Source organism: Rhododendron vialii, chromosome 8a (assembly GCF_030253575.1).
Source record: "Rhododendron vialii isolate Sample 1 chromosome 8a, ASM3025357v1".
In the NCBI taxonomy this organism is placed as follows: Eukaryota; Viridiplantae; Streptophyta; class Magnoliopsida; order Ericales; family Ericaceae; genus Rhododendron; species Rhododendron vialii.
The window spans coordinates 19,441,756-19,467,710 of NC_080564.1; the positions used below are offsets into that span (position 1 = coordinate 19,441,756).

At 39.7% G+C, this 25,955-nt stretch overlaps 1 protein-coding gene across 1 annotated transcript; it reads right to left on the reverse strand.

Annotated features, from left to right (window-relative positions):
- Positions 1-1,747: 1,747 nt before the first annotated feature.
- Positions 1,748-25,457, reverse strand: LOC131298484 (G patch domain-containing protein TGH). The gene is made up of 16 exons (XM_058323964.1): positions 25,175-25,457; positions 18,330-18,420; positions 18,156-18,250; positions 17,060-17,163; positions 16,534-16,595; positions 16,373-16,447; positions 14,681-14,832; positions 14,350-14,425; positions 14,176-14,262; positions 13,950-14,027; positions 13,551-13,695; positions 11,459-11,945; positions 10,704-10,988; positions 10,508-10,627; positions 3,348-3,566; positions 1,748-2,924 (listed from the first exon to the last, which is right to left on the reverse strand). The coding sequence occupies exons 1-16, from the start codon at positions 25,307-25,309 to the stop codon at positions 2,304-2,306; spliced, it is 2,832 nt and encodes a 943-aa protein (XP_058179947.1). The 5' UTR covers positions 25,310-25,457; the 3' UTR covers positions 1,748-2,303.
- Between the last annotated feature and the right edge of the window lie 498 nt (positions 25,458-25,955).

The following is a 25,955-nucleotide window of genomic DNA, read 5'->3' on the forward strand; positions in this document are numbered from 1 at the left end:
TTCTCAATTTTTTTCATAAATAAAAAATAAGCACGTGATAGTTGAAGTAGCCTAAGAAAAAAAATGATTGGTATACTTTAACTGCATTAGGCTAGAATTATTTCAATGTATAAATGTAATATATTGGAAAACAAAAACCTTATGATATAATAATAAGTATGGATTCAAAATCTTGGCTCTCCACTGCCTCCGTCCCATTCTCTTTCTCCTTTTTCAAAGTTCTTGTCAGTTTTCAATCGCTTATATTTTTTAATATGAATTTTCAAAAATATTCAACATAGATCTTGTTTGATAGTTCTCGATTAGGTCTATAATACAAAGTTTTCAAAATTATGAAAAATATTATAAATTGGAACATGTAAGCGTTTAAAGAACGGTACGAGTAGTGAAAAAGGACAAAGAAAATGGGACGAAGGGAGTATATGAGTTATGTATCCCAAACGGAAGGACCGGGCATAAAGACTACCTAAGTTTGCACTAGAGCATGAAATAAAGATTTTGCTATATTTTTTTATCTTCACTTTTTTGGGACAATTAACCAAACAAGTGGAAATGAAAATTCTTGTATTTCCAATTATCACAAGTTGCAGATCAAAAAAAAATAAAAATTATCACAAGTCCATTTCTTTGGTCTTTTGTGTAGTTTACAGTTGCTAACCCTGCAAACTGCAGTGATCCCTAGGGAGATTTAGCAAGCCCCTTGATGTTTAAACTTTGATCATGCTCTACCCACTTATTAGTATTTGCTAGGTGATTGTTCATTTACGGAGCAAAGATACGCCAAGGATTGACTCGTCAAAATCTTCTGTTCGACTTTATTTTATGCATTAGAGGTGTTATGTTAAGGTTGGAAAAGCATTGTGCGTACGGTGATAGTGTATGTAACAAGTTGTTAGAATTTGCAAAATAAGCAGTTACGAAATATTTACGTGATCGTCGTAGAAGTATGTATGTGATGGATGCAAAAGCGTGTAGTGTGTATGATATGCAAAGATTGTTGTGGGTTTCTATTAATATCATAGTATGTGGTAATTTTGTTATGAGGTTTTAAAAAAGGCTTTTAGTTACAGGCGTTTTAGTTTTCCCTTCCATGCCATGTAGACCAACAAACCTGTGGATCCCTCTTAGTCTGGGAGAGTCTCTAGTTGTTAAATCATTCATTTTGGCTACCAAAATAGTTATTGAATCGAAGGACTAACAACCACTAAAGTAAGAACCCTGTCAATATTTGTACATATATAAATTTGGTCCAGTCCCGTTTATATTCGATTGGAGGGTGCAGAACCGGATTGAATTAGTTTTTCCCGATATGGCTAAAACTGAAACCGGACCAAACCGTTTACCTCTAGAAACCAAATCAAACTACCAGTTTTGTCCGGTTTTGGTTTTCGGTTTGGTTAATCAGTTTTTAATTTCACCCCAGGAGAGAAATTGGTGTATCACCCTAGCGCAACAGAGAAAGATGTACTCCTTCGTCCCGATTTGTTTGTCCATTTTCACTATTTAGGACCTCTCAAAAAGCTGTCTATAGTTTGCAATTTATATGTTTATGGGTTTTTTTTTTGTTTTTTGTTTTTTGTCTAAGTTGTATTTCTGGACTAAATTTGTCTCTATGGTGAAGACTAGTCATTCTCTCTAAATTTTGTCCACAAGGTATTCTCTCGACTTCTTTTTGTTTTTTGGGTAGTTTTACTTTTGTCCAACTGTGGGCTGGTCAACACAAAATTCCCGGGAAAGTTCAGAAGACTCGGCACAAACAAATCTGAATAAAAATAAAATAAAAAACAGGGTGAATAAAGTAGTATCCCTGAGATTTATCTATTCTTTTGAATCTTATATCTCGGAGTATTTCGCAACTATGTACCTATCAAGCAACTGCCTGCATTATACATTCAACACGATTACCGCCTATGGTTATTATTTTCACAAAGCTTGAGCTCTCGGCAAACCTGACATGCCAACACAAAGTCTAAAGCTCTCGGCAACAGTTTTGCTAAGCATCCAAACTATGGCTCACTTCTGAGAAAGAGTCGAAGAGTTAGTTGCAATTTCTGTTCAAGCAAACTCCAAAAGGATCGGCAATGGTCTTGTATACACACTGTTGTAACCATTTTTTCATGCATTGATTGAGAATCGGTAATACTCCAAAATACTTCGCAAGACCACAGCAGCCGGCTCAATGGTCGCGTAACAATACTTTGTACTTTGAGTTCCTGGGTTCGGTGAAGATTTTGAATTCCAATTTCTTTCATGCCAATATCTCAAATTTGGGACTGGATTGTAAGAGAAATTCAAATCCTTCTCTACCTTTGTTTCTCCCTCTTGGCGTCTCCTCGTTCTTTGTCAGAGCCATAGTAAGATCTGCTGAGAGAGTCCCCTCTCTCATGCTTACGATGCTTCGAGTGTTTTCTTCTCTTTCCCCTAGAGCTTCCCTTCTCTCTCCCTTTAGACCTTGAAGGGTGCAGGTCCTGATAATCTTCAGATGAAGTAGTTTCACTGTCATTACTACTTCTATGCCGATCACGCCTAGAGTGCTTTCTATTCCTTTCATCTACCGGTGAACGGCTGCTCTGATTTCTGTGTCTATCCACTTGAGCCCTTTTTCCAAGTTCAACTTTACCAGATCTATTTTTCTCAGAAGAAAGAGTCTCGATTAAGGTGTTTTCAACTTCGAGGGTGTTGACATTTCCCTTCTTGGAATTAACAGTGTCCTTCTGACTCTCTGACACCCTAGTTTTGTTTTCCGAATTTGGAAGATCAGGAGGAACGTCCAAACCTAGTTCTTTACCCAACGACTCCAGAAAGTCACCTGCTATTAAGCGATTTAAAGTTGTACTAACAGCTCCAATTTTTTTTTCGGGATCCTCAACTTGGTTGGGACTAGAGTTTTCCTCTTCATCATCTGAATCATCAGAGAATATTGCCTGCACGAGGAAACAATAACCAGAGAAAGCTAAAACCATGAAGCGTCTATATACAAAGTTGCATATACAAAACTGTTATATTGGCCAACAAACCATGTTATCCACGTCACTTCTATCATGTAAAGAAAATCTCACAAGGTATTGATTGCCCAACTTAGGTAGCCAGAGGAAGCCTATATTGATGAAATAATTAGAAACAAAATGATTTACTTTCCTTCCATTTTCCTAGGGGACACCCAGCAGGGTTGTAATCATTCTTCCTCAATCCGTACAACTTCTTATTAACAGATGGCAGGAAAAACAAAAAAAACAAAAACAAATATAGTGTACAAACAGTTATGGTTGACTAACATGCCATGTTACCATGTCAATTTTACCTGCATGCAGAACATGGCATATATTATGAGACAGAAGACCACGTACCTTGTAGAGGTCAACTGGCCTCTCAACATTTTCAACTTCCACATCATTCTGAAATTCCCCAGTAGCTTCTTTTGAGGTAATATCTTCGCTACCTGGTGGGGGCACAGACAATGAATCCGTAAATGCTGCAGCAGTTTCTTCAACCTTCACAGGTTTAGTTGAATCTGGTAGGAATATGAGAGAATCCATTTTACTCCTCAAACGCGGAGGTGGTGGCGGCTGCAAATGGAAACACATGCAGTTTAACAAAACTAGCTATGGGAGGACATGATGCGGGACAGAATTGAAAGTAGGCTAAGTAAGATCAAACACAAAGAAACAGAGGCTGTGAATAGTACACGTGAATAGTAATTTGCAAGGAGAGAAAGGGTTAGAGAAGGATAGATCTAGGCCTCACACCTAGGTTACCAAAGGCATCACACCTAAGGCCTCTTTAGCATCACACCAAAGATGAGATTGCATCACACAATCATAGAAGCTTAAAGCTCTAGTAAATTTTCAATCATTCAATCATTCATATCTCAAACTCTTGAAGTACATCAATATATAGGCTCCTTTAATGCCAGAGACTGTTACTATTACCCAGATGGCTGAATAGGATGAATGTGTTTAATACCCTAGATATGCATGCCTGGTCAATACTCTAAGTAGGTCAATACTCTAAGTAGGCCCTTCATCATCCCAAATCATTGAATCTTTTGAAACTACGCTACCCGCTGCATTAATAATGGACCGCATCATTCTCCCCTTGTTAGAGAAAACTCGACCTCGAGTTTTGAAATGTTGAAGAATGGCAGTCCATAAGCTTTCAATTGGAACCGTATCTTCATATCAAAATCTGCATATGGAAGTCGTTGTATCTTCTTCATAGCTGGAAGAAAAGAAGGCAACGATGTCATTCCATTTCCAAAGTTGAATTTCTTTGGGATGATGGAATTGATTGAAGTAGAAGAAAAATCCTTGAAATCCTCCCGGATGAAAATAGAAGTTGGCGGAATTTTTGAGTTTCCATGCTTCCTTGAACACATGTGATCAGACAATTTGGAGTTCAAAATAAGATATGTTGCACGTTGATCACCAACGCAACAGCTAGGTTCGCAAGCCATCTCCTTTGGTTATACATAAGCAAGCTTTGGAAGCCATCCGGTCACTATTGAAGGGTTACTACTTTCCAAACTAGAAACTGTTTGCTTCACTTCATTGGTCTTGTTAGAAGATGGAACACTAGATTCTTCACTCCCAACCCTAGTATCATCGAGGAAATTACCTGAGTCTTCAATAGGAGGCATCTCATCCCTGATAATTTGGAATTCTTGCAATATGACTTGGTTTAAAACTTTAAATTATCTCCTGCATCTTTGAATCCTAGAGACATCAAACTTTTGATGTTCAGCAATAGTCATTGATGTTGTCGACTCACTAGAAGACTTGGACAAATTAGACGCCTTTAAGCACATTTCAAATGCAAGACCAGCAACCAATTTCTTCGATTCTCCCACAGTACCGACACATGAAACATTAAGAGGCTCTTCAAGAGGAATGACAGGAGATTGTTGGGCTTCTTTTGAATAGTCAATAAGGGGCTTTTCATTCTCAGTGATCTGGTCATTCTTCCCCTTCACACTCAGATTATTCATCACCTTCCTCCGAGTTGATCGGCTTTCCAAAGAATTAAGCCGATAAGTAAAACTATCGAGTTGTTCCACAATCTTGAAAAGAATCTCGTCCCGCTGGAACTCAGTTAATCGTCCTCTAAAAGGTCCACCAGATCGTGTAGACATGATGCTATGCTCGCTCGGATACCAAATTGATGCATGACGGGACTCAAATAGGGCCAAGTATGATCAAAACACAAAGGAAAGGGGCTGTTTTTGGGTCTGTGAACAGTAGACATGATAGTGAAAGAGAAGAGAAGAGAAAAAGAAAGGTTTTAAGAAGATAGATAGGCCTCACACCTAAGGCCTCTTTGGCATCACACCAAAGAATGAGATTGCATCACACAATCATAGAAGCTTAAAGCTCTTGTAAATTTTCATTCATTCAATCATTCATATCTTGAACTCTTGAAGTACATCAATATATAGGCTCCTGATATGTTTAATGCAAAAACTGTTCCTAATCCTATTCCCTAGATAGCTAAATAGAATGAATGTGTTTAATGCCAAAGACTGTTCCCATTCCCTAAATAGCTAGATAGGATGAATGTGTTGTCTAACGGTTGCATGCATTGAATATGTGGTCGAACATCCCTAAATAAAAAGTCACCGCCTTTAATGATGCATGCCTAGTCAATACCCCAAGTAGGCCCTTCATCATCCCAAATCATTGAATCTTTTGAAACTACCAAACTACCTGTTGCATTTATCATGGACCGCATCAGGACATGCATGAAGAAAAGCGAGAATTTCCGACAGTACTTTATTTATGAACCTACCAAGTATATCTACTTAGAGAGAGAGAGAGAGAGAGAGATAGGGGGAGAGGGTAGGCAGGAAACTGCCTATACATGCACATTTGGACTTAGAAGGGCACATGGCAGCAGAGGAATAAGAAAGAATAACAGATAATGTAATTGTCCAAACATTCAACTACACTTACTGCGTAAAAAAAATTACCTCTAAGATTCGGAAAAGAAAACGCAGATTCCAAAATAGAACACAAGGACGGAATGTAAAATGAAAAGAAAAGTGAATCTTCACTTCTCTATTTCTTTTGAAAAAAATTATTCGAGGCACCTCAGAAATGGATAAAGTGAACAAAAAATGGGAAAAGAGGAAAAGATAGTTTGCTCTCTGTACAATACGGACATACCATCTACTGAGGCACTTCCAACTATTTCAAAAGAAATATTCAATTCATTTCATTTCCAATAAGATGGCTGATGAGTGTTTCCCTTAGATGGCACAGGCATACCAAAAAGGATTGTGAATGGGAAACAAGACCAAATGTGTCCCCAGTAACTTACCAAAACACCCCAGAAACAATGTAAATTCAAAACGTTGTGTTTGCAAGCAAGCACCCCTTTGAAACACGTAGTAGAACTCCTATTATTCTAAACACAGAAGGGTTAAAGAACAAAGACACATCACCAATTTATCAGAGCACTTGGAAGTACAAAAGATAACGAATGTGATGAGAGAGAGAGAGAGAGAGAGAGAGAGAGAGAGAGAGAGAGAGAGAGAGAGAGAGATCACACATCAAAATGTGAATGTTCAGTCTACATATCTATCAACTATCATGCATCACTATCAGAAGCGCCACTTTCTAATTTTACTTCTGATGTACTTCTACATTTTAAACTTCTTCTGTTTGTTTCTCTCCTAAAGCTTCCGTTTATTGCTATTTCGGTGCTACTGTCTTCTCTCTTACTCTTTCAATGTTTATTGAACTTTTGTTAGAATATATTTAAAGCATTTTCAATAACTGACACCAAACCAAAAGTCTCTACAACCCACAGCTCTCACCACAAATCAACTTGGGCCAGCCTCGTTGGCCACCCGTGTATCATCTCAGCTGAAAGGTCAAGGGATCAAATCTTTCCGAAGACAAGAATTGATTATTATTTCTTCCGCATAGGATTCTTTCTTAGTTGATTTACTTCTACCCAATTAACGGGCTATTTCTTGAATTGTGTATGTTGGGCTTGATTTGATTTTGCGGACTTTCACATAATGATGTAGTATCTCGTTGTTGCAATTCTCATCATATATGAAGGCTATTCCCTACCGTGTGACGCCAAAAAATCCAATATTCAACACCCATTTAAACACCTCTCTCTCTCTCTCTCTCTCTCTCTCTCTCTCTCTCTCTGGGTCACAACCCCTCTCTATCTCTCCCTCCACCCTCACAGCTCCCACCCATGACACTGACCCTCCAAAGTCTGTCCCATTTTGGCCCTTCAACCATGGATGCACCTGGCACAACAACTCAATCCTTTCCTTTTCCCCAATCCACGGTAACCACACCCCTCTGAGATTTGGTTGAAGATATAATTCTTTCAGTCAAATCAGATTGTGGTAGTGGAACAGAGTGTGATTGGAGAAGAGAGGTGATAGAGATAGAGAGGGGACGAAGCAAGCTACCAACGAAAGATGCATGGGTGAAGAAAGAAGGCAAGAGAACGAGAATGAGAGGGAGATAGAGGTGGTGGCCATCACGCGTGGTCACTGGCAATCATGGGCTCTGGCTAAGCGACACTCTAAGATCCATTTTCAAACCTGCTCCCGTTTCGAGTCAAGAGATGCGATAGCTGCTGGTGTCAAGAGGTTGTTATAGTTGCAATGGGCTTCAATGAGATTAAAGTGTTGGTGCAGTGTAATAACGAGTGTTGGTTGAAAGATGTAGAAGTGATTCAGTCATTAGACTGGTAAATTCTTTAGGGTGAATACTGAGGTGGCAGAGAGAGAGAGAGAGAGAGAGAGAGAGAGAGAGAGAGAGAGAGAGACTTCCAAAAAGGCTGTCTATAAGAGACAGTGGTGCAATGCTGGGAATGGGTGGTGTTGACTGGTTGTTGGTGGAGGCGGTGGTGGCAAGTGATGGTATGCAAGTGATGGTGGGGGTGAGTGACCAGGCAAAGAAGGAAAATTCAAGGCTGCTAGTTAAGAGAGATTGGAGAAATAAGGTTAGAACAATTATATTGCCAAAAGAAATATTGCAGACATCACAAAATCCTATCTTTTGGCATATCAGTGGAGTCCGTGGACTAGCAAAGAGGGGCAATGGTTATGTAACCTCACCTTTCACGGGGGTGGAACGCCACTTCCAGAATCTAACAGAGCCAAATGCATTTGTCCAAAAATCCAGGGGGGTAATTAAAATTGGCCTTTATTCTAAAATAATTTCCTATTCAGCTTTGTTTTAATTAAGAGCAATACTTTTAAACTGATATCATTTTAAAAATTGGGCTACAGAAGCTTGATGGTGCAACCCAAGCCCAACCCAAATTCATTTATTTAAAACTCAGGCAAGGCTTTGGTGAGGCAATTTAAGCTAGAGATTAGACCTCAACAGTCCACCTCGCACCTGGGGCTAGGCCTGAACAAGCCCCAATCACGTCTGAACACACCCAAGTTACATCCCAACATATAATAGATACTCGTCTAATTGTTCACATATTTCGAAACATTTTACGAATACTTTTGATGTTTCCCCTTTTAGCTTAATTTTTCACATATCTTTGTGTCACAAGTTTCACGTTACCTAATAGTTCCAAAACACTCTGCGTCGGAACTGATGAGAAAAAAGTTTCAGCATTCGGATACATGGACACTAAAGACGAATATAACGGATATGCTTATTTTAAATATCCTTCCTCATTAATAAAGGGAAAGAGCCAAAACATAACAGTATTTGTTGTTTATGGCCCTTCAATGAACAGCTTTTTGGCCCCTTGATTAAACAGTGTTCCACCCAAGTATTAGTTATAAACAACTAGACAATAACATTTGGACTACTTCACTTACCAATTTGCCCAACCAAACATTTGTTGCTATGGGCATAGCAAGTAATTATAGCCATCCTATAGTTCTATCAGGTTCAATTAGTTTGGAGATGGGTTTACCTGAATATACCCGATTCCCAATGGGGGCAGGAATGGTGGATTGTCTAAATCCCTACTGGGTATGAAGGCGGGGATGGGAAAGAATTTCCCGATTCCCCCGACCCATACCTTACCTGTTGCCATCCCTATGTGGTTTGGGGAAGGTAAACAAAAGAAAACAAGAACAACCGTTTAGAGATCTTACCATGCTAGAGTAAGAAAATAGGACTTCTTGATTTAGGATCTTTTGGAATGTCTTCAAAATGTGGTGACACTCATCAAATAAATTAGTTTCTAATGGACATATTCTCAGAAGATGGACAAGTAAATTTCTCAGAAAATAGGATTTACAACATATTCTAAAAACTGTAAGATGCCAAAATTACACAAGGATAACAAGTTCACACAACTATTTTAACTAATTGATTTTGCAATGTGCTACGAAGTTTGGAAGTGAGAGACAAGGATAATGAGGCCAAACTCAAAAAGAAATTGCTAACGAGTTGTTTTAATTTGAAAATTAGAAAGGGCTCGTGAGAACCTGCCCATTTCTAATCATAGCTCACAAGGATTGAACCTCAAGCTACAAGTTATTATTCGTTCTTCTATGAGAAGCAAACAGGCTTACTAATTGCTTAATTGTAAGCAACTCATTATCTTAAATTCCCCCAATTCGAATCATTCACCATGCCCTTGTGCTAGAAATATTGACACCTTTTGTAGTTTTTGCTTGATATTTAGGTGATTGCCAGCAGATATGTTGATGTTTATTGCTGCTTAAATACTTTCATAGCCATTAACTTAAACAAATCAAAGACATAATTAAAAATTGTGGGGTTTTTATCAGGTAGATTACTCACAGGTGGTTGAATTATTACAGTTCCTAAACAACACAGGATCATAAATTGTCCAAATTTGCTGATCGAGAATCAGTTTTAATACCCAAAATAATAAGTTTCTGTGGTCTAAAAGAATTTTGTTAAAGGAGTGAGCTTCCAACAACAACTATATGTCGCCTTAAATTGATGCAATAAACACTATAAATTACCCTGCTAACTCGGGTTCCTTAGTTTTCTAGCTACAAATGCTTACTCTGTTCAGATATCTACTTCCAAAAAAGGATGCAAAACTTTTCCTAATTGCTAGGTGTGATGAAAGGCCTCGTCAGGGAAAACAACCTCATACTTTGGTTTCATAGAGTGGCCTCATAAAAATACAAGGAGTTGCTTCATATTCAGGAAATTCCTTGCATTGGGCACTAGCCCACATGCCTTGCATGCAGCCACCTCACTAGTTTAATAATAGATGTTGAAAACATAATACATGCTGACAACATCTCTCACTTCTACATGTCATGCAGACAATACTAAGTTCATTATCTTTGCTGCACTGTGTGTTTATAACCATTGATAACTAAGTTCACTATCTTGCATGTATGAGAGAGGGGGATTTCAACCTGAAATCTTTCCTATGAGAGTGTTGGAGGCGTGCAATCAAGCCTACAGGCCATCGGGCATTGGCATTAGAAACTGTGGCTTACCAAACACAAAACTTTTTTTTTTTTTTTTATAAGTACCAAACACAAAACATATAACTGGCACTAAAGAAAGCATATGAGTACCTTCCCCATATATGGATCCAGAATATCAAACCGCTTGCAAAGAATAGGTGAAGGCCGCCACTGAAACTCTTCACGCTTTGGATACATTTTCTTCATTAATTCTTCCACTTGAGCAACTTTCTGTTTTCAGAGTTGGTGTTACAACACACTAAATCAAATCTTCAAAGTTGAAAATTCCACAATTACTAATGCATACCTCTAGTCCTGCGGATGTAAACTGCAAACTGGTAGTTGTGGGCATATCCCACATCTGTTGATCGGAATGACTAGTTTCCTTTCCCCAATTACCCTTCCTTATTGCCTCAGCTGCAGCCTCAAACTCCAATCTCTCACGAGCTCGAGCAGCTTCTGACATGTTACTCGCTCCACTAGAATCTTTAGACCGAAGCCCTCCATGGTACTTGTCCTTGAGGAACTGCTCAAACCTTCCTTGTTTAGCAGGATCATCTCCGAAAGGTTTAGCCACATCCGGGACTTCATTCTGGAATCCAATGAACAGAAACATGATACAGTAAATACCTCATTCTGACATCATTTTCCATGAAAGATCGAGGATTAACAAAGCAGCCTCTAAGTGCTACTCCAGACATCATCCTCCAAGAGCTACTCCCTTCGTAATTTATTGATAGTCCCCTATTCCATTTCGGGATGTTTTAAAAGTATTCGTTTCTTTGAAAAGTCAAGCAAAAGAGCGTTCAGATTTCCAAAACTAACCCTCAAATGATTGGAAGTAGTTGAAAAAGTGGGGATCAATCAGCAATGTTGGAAATCATGTACAAGTTTTCCAGGGCACGTACATCATGTGCATGTCACTTTGAAAAGTTGAAACTCCCAAAATGGATTAACAAAAAGGGACCGAGTGAGTAATATTTTTCAACTATCAGAGAGATGCCTTATTACCAACAGTTAAGGCATACAAAGCTTCAAGCTAAAGATTGGTAAAACACTCACAAATGATTCAGGTTTAGTGAATGTATCTGAGAGATGAAATTGGAGCTGAACATTGGAAGATGTGGAAGCCGAGCTCAAATCTTTGGAGCTTCTTTCAAGAGGTCTTTCTCCTAAGATCTTCCCACGGCTCTCTGCTGTCATCTTCTGGATGCTCGGAACCACTTTTCCATCCAACTCCAGCTTTTTGCTATCATTACGCTTCTGACGCTCCTCCCAAAGCTTCCTTGAATAATAATCATGGCCGTCTCCACCGTTCAGGAAAGAAAATAACGGGTTTGACTGATTCTTCTCCCTCGAGAGATCCTCAAATAGCTTACCGCAGCGTGCTACTATAGCAGCAACCCCTTCAATCAAGATCTTCAGATTATTATCCTCCGGAGGAGGAATCTCTGGGGGAGGGCCATCAGAAAATTTGGTGTTCATGTCAAGAAGCGCAGGAAATTTGTGACAGGGTACAAAATCCTTTGGAATGACTGGCAGATCGAATCTGAAAACCAAAGAGCATATAATTATGTCAGGAGAGACGGGGCTCAAAGACACATTCGCTCACCCAGTCCAGTCAAATGAAATAATGAATGCATTGAGTGTCAGACAAAACATGAAATCCTCAAAGACCTTAAATTACTATGCTGCACCTATAAGATTTTCTCCTTTCTGGCAAAAACATCTACTAGTGAAATTAACAAAGGAACAAGGAGACATATTTCTGTACTTTTTGTTCCTTTTCATGCCTATAATTTTGCATTCTGAAGATGACAATCTGTTCTTCGAACTACGAACACATATTGTAGATGCAAAACCTATAAAGGTAACAGGTGTGGCGGGGTGGGCGGTGGCGGCCGGATTTGTGTGTGGTCGTTCTGTTAGGGTTTGGATTTGGGGGTGTTTGGGCTTGGGCTGGGTTTTTAGGTGTTGGGCTTTGCCCTTTTTGGTGTTTTTTGGGTTTGGGTTGGTTCCTTACCAACTTTTGGGCTTTCAGGTGTTTTCTTCTTGATTTGGGCTCAGCCTGTTGGACCCAAATCAGTTCCTCCATGTGGTTAGGAGAAGAGGGTCTTGGATGGTTAGGCCGGTGTATCCAAGTTTCTAGTTGCTCTGTACTTTGTGTTATGAGTGATGAAATTTTCTTTTTGGTGATCCAAAAAAAACCAGTTCAAACATCCACACCTTCATCCTAGAATTGAAAGTCCAACGTTTTTAGATCTCCAACAGAGGAATTCATAACTAGTAGCCATGCTCAGAGTGTAAAGGGAAAAATAACTCCATGATGGCCTGATGTCATGAACTGACCAAGTTTTTCATCCCCCCTAAATTTTTCTGAGCTATCCATGGGATGTTTATCAGGTTCAAGGTTTGTCAAGGTAGCAACACCAAAATCAGCTCAAAATTCAATAGAATCACCCAAAACCAATCAAATGACACCAAAGAAGACCGAAAAGATGTGTTCTGGAAAACAAAATATCTCTCTCAACGACAAAAGTCAATAACGCCTCCCCTACCTCCCTCCACTCTCTCCAGCTCTTTGAAACTTCAAAAAAGAAAAAGAAAACCATCATACTTGTGTTGCATTGCATAACACTATCAAAAGAGAAGTTAATTTTCTTCCCTTTGATTATGACAAGAGGAGCCAGTTTTCTACATCATATATTTACTTCTATATTTATTCTTCTCGTCTCCCTGATTCTTTTCTCCTTTTTTTCCTTCCCTTTCTTAGTGAAAGGCAGCAAAAGAGAGCCTGTCATAATCAGGCGGGGTAGAAACTTTCACAAAATTAGTGAGAGGCAGCAAAAGAGAGCCTGTCATAATCAGGCGGGGTAGAAACTTTCACAAAATTTAACAGAGAGATGGTAGAGTGAGGAATTCAGTTGCATAAGTGAAGGTGTAGCTCATCAATGAAGCTACTCACAGAAGGAAAACAGCAGATGTGAAATAGTGAAAGACACAAGTGCATTGTTTGTATATTACTTCTTGCGCTTTACTAACAAGTGTTGTAGTAAGGCTTATAAAGGAACACAACATTTTGTAAAAATTAAAGATAAAGGAAAGGGTTTCAACATGAGTACAGAAAGCAATACAAACTACCACATAGAACTACCTTTCCAACTGGTAATCAGAATTTGATGCCAACTTAAAACCAGGAAGAACACCCTGTTCTTTTCCACTCCGCTTTTTTGTTTTTTCAACACCCTGATTCGTAGGCTCTTCAATTTCTTGGACATAAGTTTCTTCGAAGGCATAACCTGAACAAAGGAATTCAATTAGGCATAACAATATCATTCAGATACTTTTTCTCTTAGCATTGGCACAGAGTAATGCAAATATGGCATCTTAAATAGTGGGGTGGGGTGAATTGTTAAAATCTTATTGCTGCCTCGTAATGCTAGTTTTGGATAAATGGGGGGGAAGAAACCCGACCAATTGACTTGCAAATCTAATTTATACATATGTATATAAATATTTATGTATGTATTTATGTGTGTGTATAACTACTAACCAGATGCATAGACATCCTCATCTTCAGCATCAAGTTCTTCAAGCGCCCCAATACCAAAACCAGGAGCAACCCTTCCAGCTGAGGCATTCAAGTAAATGGAGTTTAAAAAAAAAAAGACCTGAAGTTCAAGATAAGTAAAACCCTTGCATCCAAGAACATAATGCAGGAACGACAGAATAACCCAGAAATTAGAAATAGGAATAGGAAATTGTAACACATATCTTACATCTAAAAGCAAAAAGATTGTCCTTTATGGATAGAGGTTTCCTATTTGCCAGCTCCTTATCCTCATGCAAGCGAGATCTTTTCTTCTCTACAAATAAAAGAGAAGGTTACGCTGCATTGGATTTGCCTGCTGACAACATAGTAAGCATTTTATTTACTTCAAGAAGTTAGATACCTCGGAATTCAGGAGCATGTTTGAACGGATCATAGCCTAAACCATGCAAGTCCTGTTTCGGGTTAAGTACATAAACCTGAAAAAACATAAAAATAACCAATCGATATTTCACCCAAGGCAGATATATTAAACAAAAGCCAAAAAACTACTTATACCTAGAATAGAGATAAGATACCAAATCTTTTATAAACGTGAGCTCATGTACAAAATCAGCTGAGATTTACTTTATATTCTCTTTCTTTGATTAAAAAAAAAAAAAAAAACTATGAACAAGAAGTCTCCCACATCAGATACATCAAGTGTAAAGCCAACAAGAAGGAAGTCTGCCTACAGGTGTACTATGTGGAGACTGATGATCATTGTCCATAGGTAGTTCCACAATATTTCCAAGGTCGCCCTTAACATCCTCAGAGGCAGTATGCTGTGCAGCTGTATCATCTGAAGAAAGTGCCAGGAAAGCTTTTCTAGCTTCTCTACGAGCATCTGTTATAAGAGAACATCACAAGAAATTGTACCAAAATAAAACCAACTTAATCAAGAAAGAAGCACACATCAATGATATTCCAAATCAGAGAAGCACAAAAATTGACAAACTTTTCTTATAACAACTCCAAGAAATACAACACTTATATCACCATGAGTCAAAACAAGAAAGAAATTGAAACACAAAGAGGAAGATAAGTAAAAAGGGTGATGTACCCAGGAAGGGCTCTTTTTAAGCCCAAAATCCTCACCAAAGTTCTTTTGGAAATACTTTCACACTTTTGGGAAATGTCTAGGAAATGGTTTACAACAACTAGGAGCTAATGAACCAATACACAAGTTTCAATACCAGATTCTTTTCATATAATCCTAGATTCTGCATCCTTAGACAAATCTCCTTAATCATGAGATTTCTTATTCAAGTTCAACTTCTTCCATGTCTCATTCAACGATGAATAAAATCCTGTAAATCCACTTTTTCACTACCCAATAAACTAAATTCATGTTCAACAAAATGCCTTGTAGAGGGAGGGAGAGATACACCAGCATGAATAAGTTTGGGTACATAAAGCAGCATGAGTCCCTTGCAAGCCATCTGGGGGTTCGCATAGTACATATATGATATATTCATGTACAGACCGAAGGCAAAGTGCAACACACAGCATATGCCCAACTCACTGCAAGTTCAAATTAAATGCTTTATATCAAATGGAAGGAAAGTCCTGAAAAAAATTTCTGAAATTTAAAGAGATGTCCCATCCAACAGTACTAAGCACACAAAAGGGAAGCCTTTGTTAGAAGTGGTGAATATAAGAAGACCAAAACAATTCTAGCTGCAGCCCCTGATACCAAAATGTGAAAAAATAATACGGAAGTAGATGTCTTAAAAATGTGAGGATTATGTCCTTTGAGAGCTCTGATCAGCTCAAACTTCCCTATTTTATCGTGGTTCCAAATGTGGTATGGGACAAGTATAAATACCAGAAACGACCATTTATCAGGTGATATTTCAGAATATAGGGCCAATCAGACGACATGTTGGTAAATCTAGAAATCGAAGGTCCAAAATCCTAGTTCTAAACATATCGACTGACATCTAAAACCTTTCCAGATGCCGCGAGTAATATAAAAAAACCAAACTAGTTAGATTTGATAAGTAAATACTTATGTGAAACGATCGATGGACATTTAAAAATTTAAGATTGTGAATATGATGTAGGACAATAAATCTTATAAATCATCATCTGTAGTAAAAACAGTAAAGATAATAAATCTAACCATATACCTGTAAGAATCTATTAACCTAAGTGATGTCTACAAGTAGCTCAAGCGCCACTTGATCTAAGCAATAGAATCCTTAACTTCCAGAGCAAAGCAAGCTAAAGCATGTGCCATCATGTTGCTTCACACAAGCAATTTGAGTTCTGAAACCTAGACCTACCAACTTTGATGTCCAAAGCTACTGAACCAAGACACCAAGCAGGCAGTTGTATTCAAGGAATTAATGCTGATGAAGAATCATTGGCACGATAAAACATACCGTACAATGAATTAGTTCGTGAATCCTTTATTGCATGACCATGCCGCCATCCCATCTTCAGCAGCAACTTTACACCTAATCAAAATGAAATGACAGCTCTGAGACATGCAATAACTGCTGTATAAACGCAAACAAGGCTCTAATGTATGAACTGAACTAACCAATAGAATCTGTCGCTGGGAGAACTAATTCATCGGGAGCAGGCCCGGGAATAATTGATGGTCTGCAGTACAGGCAACGAAAGAAGGAAATTGGGTAATAATATAATTTCATCCCTGCCAATAGCAATTAAAACAAACTGAAAAAGAAAAGGCTAGAACCGATAACAAAACGCTATGGCCTTGGAATTTCCAAGAAAATTAATAAGAAAGAAGCATATATGTAGACCTGCTTACTACAACATGAACTTGGAAAAAAAAATGATATGTGCAGCAACACATTATAGCCAAAGGGAAGCAAGACACATGGCGTTCTGAGGGCCAAACATATGTGTACACATTTATACTAAAAACACGATACAAAGCAACTGTTATGCTAACCAGTACCAAAACAACCGTTAACAGTTAAGCCATGACAAACTAGCAGTGTGATCAGAAATGAGTAACTAACATTTACATGTGAAAGAAAAACCTTATGTATAGCTTAATCATGATAAATTAAGATGTATGAAACAAATTTCAGAAAAACCTTTGCTGTTGTTCCTTCTCAGCTTGTTTACGAGCAATTTCGGCAGCCGTAAAACCGAATGTGTCAAACTTCATAGATGTGCCCAAAGAATGGCCTTCCATTTCCTGAAATAAAAGAAAAATGACAGCTTTATAAAAAAAACTTGATTGAATGAGATATCCCTAATGTAATAAACAACATAAATTCCAATTCACTAAGAAACAGTTATATTAGTATAAAATCATGTCACACTGACTCGGTTGTGACTTGTGAGCGTTGGGTGTGGTACATATCTAAGGGTCGAAAAAAGCACCAATTCAAGAACAAAAGTGAATCAATTGATATCAAAAAGAAAGTCGTCTGAAAAAATTTCTCCAATACCGTGTCAAACATCCAACTCCAAACGAAATGACAAGGATTGAAAAGGCCGACCAGATATATGAATTGAGGCTCATATACTAGTTTAAAGGTGAAAATTAAACGCTGTGTGAGAAGCTGCAACAGATATACGAATTATTTTTCGTTGAATAAGCACCAAAGTCCAATTGGTACCAGACAAAAATTTTCATTTTTTGTACAAAAGAAAATTCCTTTGCAGGCGTGCGATACAGTTAGATCACCTCATGGTCACATGCAGGAATGTAATTCAAAATATCGTTAAATTCTTCAGCTTCTTTGAATCCAACAAAACCATAGTCTACCTTTTAAACACCCTCAAAGTTACCAACACATCAACTTTTTTAGAAGCCATTAACCCCCGTTTTCAACAGATCTACCTCAATGAGGTGATTTTCGAAATCAGTTTAACCGGTGTTCTAGCACCATTCAAACAAAAGACACCTCAACCATTAAGAAGGAATTTGTCAAGATAACCATGTAGTTTCAAATTTATCCAGAAAGCAAGACACTACTCAGAAATGTTTTTAACTTCAAGGCTCAAATAAACTTCAATTTAACTTTGAAAATTTCTTTGCTTTTGTATTTTGAAAGTAGAGGGAGTGAGTTCCAATAAATACAGTATTATGGTAATCGAAGAAAATAAAGATTCAAATCATAACATTCTTCCACCCAAAAAAAATGTACATCCTGATAGATGGCAACATGGAACATAACATACCCCTTTCTCATCGTCATCCAGGAAGTTCAAAATACTTTGTTGTTTGATTTCAGCTCTGTTCTTCCGGGATGATGTAAATGTTTGCGGAATCCAGCCTGCCAACATTTTCCACTTGGTTACAGCATAAACCATCCTCGAGAAATTCAAAATCGAATGGAGTAACTTTAATCATACCCTCTTTGGAACCCACAGTATTGTAGTAACCAGCAGAATAACCTCCCGTAAATGCTCCGTGGAATCTTCTCCTCCCTTCTTCATCTGTTACCTGGAAGTTAAAAGGTTTAATACGGCTACTCTAAAACAACACTAAGCTCACATAAATAGCTTTAATGAGAGAGTATTTTCCTCCTTCTCCTTAACTTACAGGCAGAATCCACTTGAAAAGCATTACACTATTGTAAATGATGAACAGCATGTTTGGACATCCCAAAGAGTTGAAATTTACAAAGAAACTTAATGCAGCATTCAAGAGCGAAGGCCTAATTTCCACAGATGCCCAAAGACACCAAGAACTCTTAAAAACTCAATCCACAATTCAGCAAAATATGACATCAATCTCCAATAATAAAGCCCAAGCAGTTTTTGTCAGCAGCAGATCAATCTCCAACAATATATTGCTGATGGAAGAGTGAGTTAGGAATTATCAAGGAGATTCTAGGCCAGCAAGGTGTGCAATAAAGATAGATTTAATGAAAGCTTTTGATTCAGTTGATTGGGATTTTCTGTTTGAAGTAATGACTGCCATGGAGTTTACCTCACAATTTATCTCTTGGACTAAGACATGCATAACCTCTGCCATGTACTCAGTAGTAATCATTGGGGAAATAGAAGGATTTTTTAAAGGGGAGAAAGGGTTAAGACAGGGAGATCCTCTCTCTCTGTATCTGTTTCTTTTGGTTATGGAGGGGCTTTGTAGCATTATGCAGAGGGAAATTGCACAGGTTCAGTTTACTCATCACCCTAAATGCAACAATCTCTCAATTTCCTATCTTGCTTTTGCTGATGATTTGTTTCTATTGGCTGGAGCTGATTGCCTATCTATTGGGGTTATTAATGGGGCTCTAGATGAATTCTATCACTCCTCCGGACTAAACCAAACCTTCAAAAGAGCCAGATCTTCTTCTCAGGAGTTAATCATTCAGTTAAGGCTGATATAGTCCGATTGCTTCCCATTCCAGAAGGTGCCCTTCCAGTCCGATATATAGGAGTCCCTCTCATTTCTTCTAGACTGAGATACAAAGACTGTGTTCATGTGAAAGAGAGGACACTGCAAACAATCGAAAGTTGGTCAACCAGATTGCTTTCCTATGGTGGCAGGGCCTTGTTGATTCAGTTTGTTCTTTCCACCATTCAAACCTATTGCCTATTGGTGTTCATTATTCAACTTACCTAAGAGAATTATGAAGGAAGTTGATTTCATGCTCAGGGCCTGCTTATGGTCAGGAGTTAATCTAAAAAAATCTGGTGCCAAAGTCAAGCGGATGGAGGTATGGACTCCAAAATCTGAGGGTGGCTTAGGATTGAAATCCCTAAAGGAGTGGAATAAGGCATCTATGATGCATCATTTGTGGGCCTTATGCAAGAAGGCGGATATCTTATGGGTAAAATGGGTGCATAGCTATATTATAAAGGACCAAAACTTTTGGTTTATGAAGCCCCCTGTGACTGCTCTTGGACAATCAGAAAATTGCTGAAGCTTACAGAGGTGAGTCAGGGCTTTGTCAAGCATGTTATTGGTAATGGGCATGGATTCGTGGAAAATTTATAAGGCTAGACAACTAGCTGTTGTGCCTCAGGGGTCACTCACGCACACAACCCACACACTGATTTCAGAGGAAAAACTCCATTAATACATATACTCACACAATATATACAAACTTGAAAAAACCTCCCCAGGGAGAGCCACAACCGACTCCCCCTCTCAGGCTCACATTCTGCAACCACACACTCAACCTCTCAAATACAACCTGTATTTATAGGGAAAACATGGGAGAAACATCCAAGAGCAATTAATGCTCTTTTCATGCGTGAGATTTCCAAGATCTCCAATAGCTGCCAAAAGTCATCAGTGGCTGCTCAAGCAAATCCGTTCTTGACTTTGGCCAGCCAGCCATCACCATCACCCACATGGGTGAATTCCAACAATCACCATCACCCCCTTCACCCAATGTGGGGTAGTCGTCAAATCCGTTTAGCTTCTCTAGCAAGCGCCTGTGTCACTCCAAGTCTAACTTCTAGCACCCTCACACCGAAGTACCCATGCCCAACTAAATGTCTCCTTCCTTGACTAGATCTTCTGAGGCTGAACCCGTAGTGCTATCAGGCTGCAATACCACCACTCTAGCATCTTCCGTGTACTAGAGCAACAACACAGCTTCCCTCTGCTCACACCAGAGGCTCAATTCGCCATATGGTCTCACTCACCACCTAGGAAGAGGCTAACTTCCGTCTCTGTTGACACACCGCATCCCCCGCTCCAAGCCAAGATACACAACTCGCAAATCCAGGGCATCTTTATCACTACTAGATCTCAGTGGCCCATACTGGCATTGCCACCGATATACCACACCGTCCGCACCCCTTAACCGGAGTGCCCGCATCCAAAACCGGATGCTCTTGATCCGTCATCCACGAGAACAATGTCCATATCCCCCAGAAACAGTGTCTGCATTCGGCCTGCGCATGACCAATCTCCAGTAGAACCCGACGGAGCTCAACCAACTCAACATCCCCGTCAGTCTCTCCGGTATGCCTCCACATTTGAACTCAGATGACCCACTTGCAATCAACCATTGTGAATTCCCAGGAATGAATTCCCAGGAAAGAATGGTGGGGACTCGGCCTCCTTAAAAACCATTCTCCTTCAACCTTTAGGTTGTTTTGCCAGAATTCACAATGTTTGCAAGTATTCCGCAACAAAGTTCATTTATATTGCGCTCCTCCGCGACTTGAGCGTCCACATCACTCCTCCGGATGCCGATAACCGCGTCCGACAAACCACAAATGCCCATGCCTAGTCACAGGACACAAAACCGTGACTCCATCTCTCCACCTCATGTGGCCACATATCCTGGAGAGGATCCAATCACAAAATCCACAAAAGGAAGAGATCCTGCAAAGCTTTGTCTTCACCTCCATCTCAATTCTTTGTCTGGAGCACCAATGAACACTTCCCAGCAAGCAGCTTGCTAATCATCATAGCTACAATCCAACACACCTCTTGATTCGTTTCCAGGCACACACATCGGTACGTCTCAGGTCGCGACTCCTCGTACTTCCGTGCCTATTTCGTGTGCGTCTACAACTGTTGCTTCTTCCGTTCATTACAGATACACACCCATACTACTTGACCATGCCTGACATCAGCTCCAATCTGCCAATGCACTCCCTCAAGCTTGCATAGGTGGCCCCTCATCCGTTAGACCGAAAATCACCATCCGATCAGCTCCTCCTTCAGCCCGAATCTCAAACTGCATCTCCGAATGATAGGTCTTGAACCCAATTGAACCAGACTGCCCCCGATCACCATTGATCATCTCCGCAATACGTCACCCTCGCGAGCGCTTGTGTCACTACCAAAGCCAGGCATTCCAACATCCCACACACTGGGATATACCGCCTGAACCGAGTGTCTCCTTGCTCGACTAACTTTTTTGTGACTAATTGCCTCGATCAACCACCAATCACTGCAACATTCCTGGACGAGGGGCAAGAGGAGACCCGGGAGAGATGACGGAAAGTGGCAAGAAGTTCGGAAAAAGTGGCGGACAGTGTGAGGAGCTACCCACCAACATTCCTGGATCTCCATCAGATAATCGATCTATCGCTCTAGCAAGCGCCTGTGTCATTACCAGACAAGCGTTCCGGCACCCCCAAACCAGGATACCCTACTCAAAAGAATGTCTCCTTGCTCACTAGGTGTACTGCAATTGATCACGGCCCTCCCGGCCGTCTGGAACAGATCACTTTGCTGCAACAAGCCACCTCGCACCCCAAAAAAACATCTCCAAACCATCTGATTCCTGCTCAACTAAGCAATTGCACCAGCCTAGGAGCCTTCAATAAGAAAACGGAGCGCACGGTTGGATCTGGAACGTCAAGATAGTCAAAATCGACAACTCACACGCGAAAAACGGAGTTGTATCAGCTCCGAAATCGTGAAAAGCACCATGGACCATTCCTCCAAAGACCCAAAACTGTCTCTGGACCCTTTGAACCAATCTGACCCTTCTTGATGATGCGGCGCACCTGCCACATGGGATAATTCCACCCTTCTTTCCCATCTGCTGCCAATGCAGCCTCTAGAAAAAATATAGAGCACACAAGGCTCTGCTCCGGCAACCCGTGTGTGCACCTCGGTACTCCATTCTTCACACCATTTACGCCATTGGACTCGTATCGTTGAGGGGAATCCATTTCCGTGGTCAAAACTCGTTTTCGACCAACTTCAGTTTTTTCAAAATCAAACCAATGTGTTCGGATGCAAAATCCGATGACCCTCTCGCTCCTCCTGAGCTCTGATACCAATTGTTGTGCCCCAAGAGTCACTCACGCACACAACCCACAAACTGATTTCAGAGGAAAAACTCTATTTATATATATATACTCACACAATATATACAAACTTGAAAAAACCTCTCCGGGGAGAGCCACAACTGACTCCCCCTCTCAGACCTCACCCTCTCATGCTCACATTCTACTACCACACACTCAACCTCTCAAATACAACCTGTATTTATAGGGAAAACATGGGAGAAACATCCAAGAGCAATTAATGCCCTTTTCATGCGTGAGATTTCCAGGATCTCCAATAGCTGCCAAAAGTCATCAGTGGCTGCTCAAGCAAATCCGTTCTTGACTTTGGTCAGCCATCACCATCACCCACATGGTGAATTCCAACACTGGCATCCCGTGGGCCCCCTCTAGCAGCTTTTTGGAGAAAGAATGAGGTCTAATCTTGGCAGATCTTTGCATGATAAGGATTATTCTAAATGGAGAAGGGAATTGGCCTAGACCAAGAAATAGGGAAATTCAGCAGATCCAAGACTCAATGCCTGCTTCTCTTTTACCTCAAACTGATAGAAATGATGAAATCTTGTGGACCATCTCTCCTAATGGACACTACACTACAAAATATACTTGGGAGGCTTTAAGGCATAGAGGAGCCAAAGTTCACCGGGCTTCTCTAGTTTGGTGGGCTTTCATTCTTCGGTTAACTTGTTTGCAGAAATTGGCCACCAAAGATAGACTTATGCCTTGTTTGTTTCACATTTTGAAAAGTTTTTTTCAAAAAATACCCCCTACTTCCAATCATTACTCCCCACTCATTACCCCTATCTCCAATCATTATTCTCATTTCTATCTCTATCTCTATCTCTCTCCACTCATTACCCCTACTTCCAATCAAAACTCTCATAAAAAATTTCTCAAAAACTCATCCAAACACAGCATTAGACGGTGGGGTATGAACATTGAGATTGATTCTATTCTCTGTTCCTGTCAAGTAGAAACTACTAAGCATCAGTTCTCTGAGTGTAGTTTTTCCAGGCACATCTGGGAGGCAATCTTAGGCAAATTTCAGATCCAAAGAAGGGCTGAAACAGGGACATTGGGCTGACCTTAGCTACTGGTTTCTGTAAAGGGAAATCATTCAAAGATCTGCTGAGTTTTTTTTTTTATCGGCCACAGATCGCTGTTCAAGCTGTCTTTTGCTGCAGGGGTGTGCCATATCTGGTTAGAGAGAAATTCCCGAGTTTAGGGGGACAATCCTAAGAGTTCCAGTGGAGTTTTAACTTGTACTAAAGAGAATATTAGACTAAGAGTTTGTGCTTGGAAGCATTTTCCTTGCACTATTGAGAACCAAGACTTTACTGTCAGTGGAATCTCTCAAATAGAGCGCTTGGATTTATTATTCCCTAGTTTTGTTTGTGTTTTGTATTCTGTTGTAAGGGCTTCTCCTTTGTACAGCTTTCTGTACTAGGGGTGATTACCCTTGTGCTTTCTTTTGGTTGGTTATAAAATGCAGCATATACAGGTTCAAAACATTTTAGTTTAAACATGACACAAATAACAGTGAAGGCTACAACAACATGAGGGTAATAATGCAAGAGAACATAAGAAATCAGTCCTTTGACTAAGCTTATAGAATTTCCAACCAACATACAGAATCCGAGGTAACAAAAAACCCAGCTCTAGTTTCAACTAAGCCTAATCCATGGCTTTTTATCGGAGAGAATCCAATCTTCAACTCCCATTTTCCACTAGACATACATATACAAGCAGAATCTAATTAAACAGCAGTACACTTTTGTAAGTGAAACAACAAAGGCATGTTTGGACAGCCCATGGGAAGCCTATATTGTGTTCATTCTTACGTTGCATGTAAAGGTACATGCCAAAATTCCACAGATCGCCAAAAGCACCTCAATACTGCTTAGAAACTCAGCCCTAAAACTCAGCACAATAAAATGACAGAATCCACAACGTTTGAACAGCACAAATACTAGAAAGATAAAAGCAAATTAAAGGCCAGCAATAGGTGGCAATACAGACAATTCGTGAACCCAAGGGGTTTGGTGACAACTTTGGTCGGGTGGGTGTGAGAAAGCAAATATGTGCTTGTCCTCCATGAGATTGCATGTTCGAATCTCACGATGGCCAAACATTTCAAACCTTGGGGCCATGGTAGGGTTTGCCCGGTCATTAAATTCAACGCGTAGAACTAATCGAGATGCGCGCAAGCTGGCCGGACATCTGATTATCAAAATTAAGATACAAAGAGGTCGCATGTTCGAATCCCACAAGGCCAAACATTCCAGACCTTGGGGCCACCCGAGGGTTTGCCCAATCATTAACTCCAGCCCCAGAATTAGTTAGTCGAGACGGTCATCAAAAATAACAAACGGACAATTCGTGAGAAAATATGAGGGCTTCTGAAACCCAAAAAAAAGGAAAAAAAACTACAACTGTGCCTAGTACGATTCTATATATGTACGTAGAAACTGATAAAAACGAATTACCTCTTGTTTCCAAGGGGGAAGGGTTCGCAAAAGACGAGAAGCCTCAGCAACCGCTTTCTTCTTACGGCTGGTGACCTCTTCTTCTCGCTCTATCGGCGTTCCATAGAACACGAAATCTTCTTCGTCGCTGTCCATGTTTAAGCTGCGAATGTGGTTGTTGGGGAGTGTTGGAGTTCGGATTAGAACTCCATGATAAAGTCGTGACAATGGTGCTGTGAATATTGTTCGGTAAAACCCTAATTCTGCGATTGAAGATGGAGATGGCGAATAACGGTTTTCTCTCGGGGAAAATTTTATAAATGGTCCCTCTAGTTTGTACAAATTCTTATTTTCGTCCTTCTAATATTAATTGTATCAATTTTAACTCTATAATTGTCATTCTATCTCAATTTCGTCCCTCTTCCTGACACCATCAATGAAACAAACGGAATTGAAAGGCAAAATTGTCATTTTCTCTCATAGAGGGACTAAATTGAGATTTTATGTAAATCAAATGGACTATTTTTAAAATTATACATTTTACTTTCGTTTTTTGTAAATAAAATAAAATAAAAACTATAAGTAATGTATTTGACAACTAAATTATTTTTGGGCGCTGCTATTCGCAGCCCTCTATTTACTCCCATAGCCCGTTAAAAATTTTCAATTATACTCGACAGTTAGTTACCGAAATTGAGATATATTTTCAGCGTCCAATTACCGAAATATAATATTTTTTTCAACAGATGTTTACCGAAAATGCATGTTCGGCAGTTGTTTACCGAAAGTTGAACATATTTTC

Coding starts and splice junctions, on each gene's coding strand:
- LOC131298484 (XM_058323964.1), bottom strand. CDS start 25,309: ATGGACAGCGACGAAGAAGATTTCGTGTTCTATGGAACGCCGATAGAG. Junction 17,164..18,155: donor TGGATGACGATGAGAAAGGG/GTATGTTATGTT, acceptor CTTTTATTTCAG/GAAATGGAAGGCCATTCTTT. Junction 2,925..3,347: donor GGCCAGTTGACCTCTACAAG/GTACGTGGTCTT, acceptor TTCCTCGTGCAG/GCAATATTCTCTGATGATTC.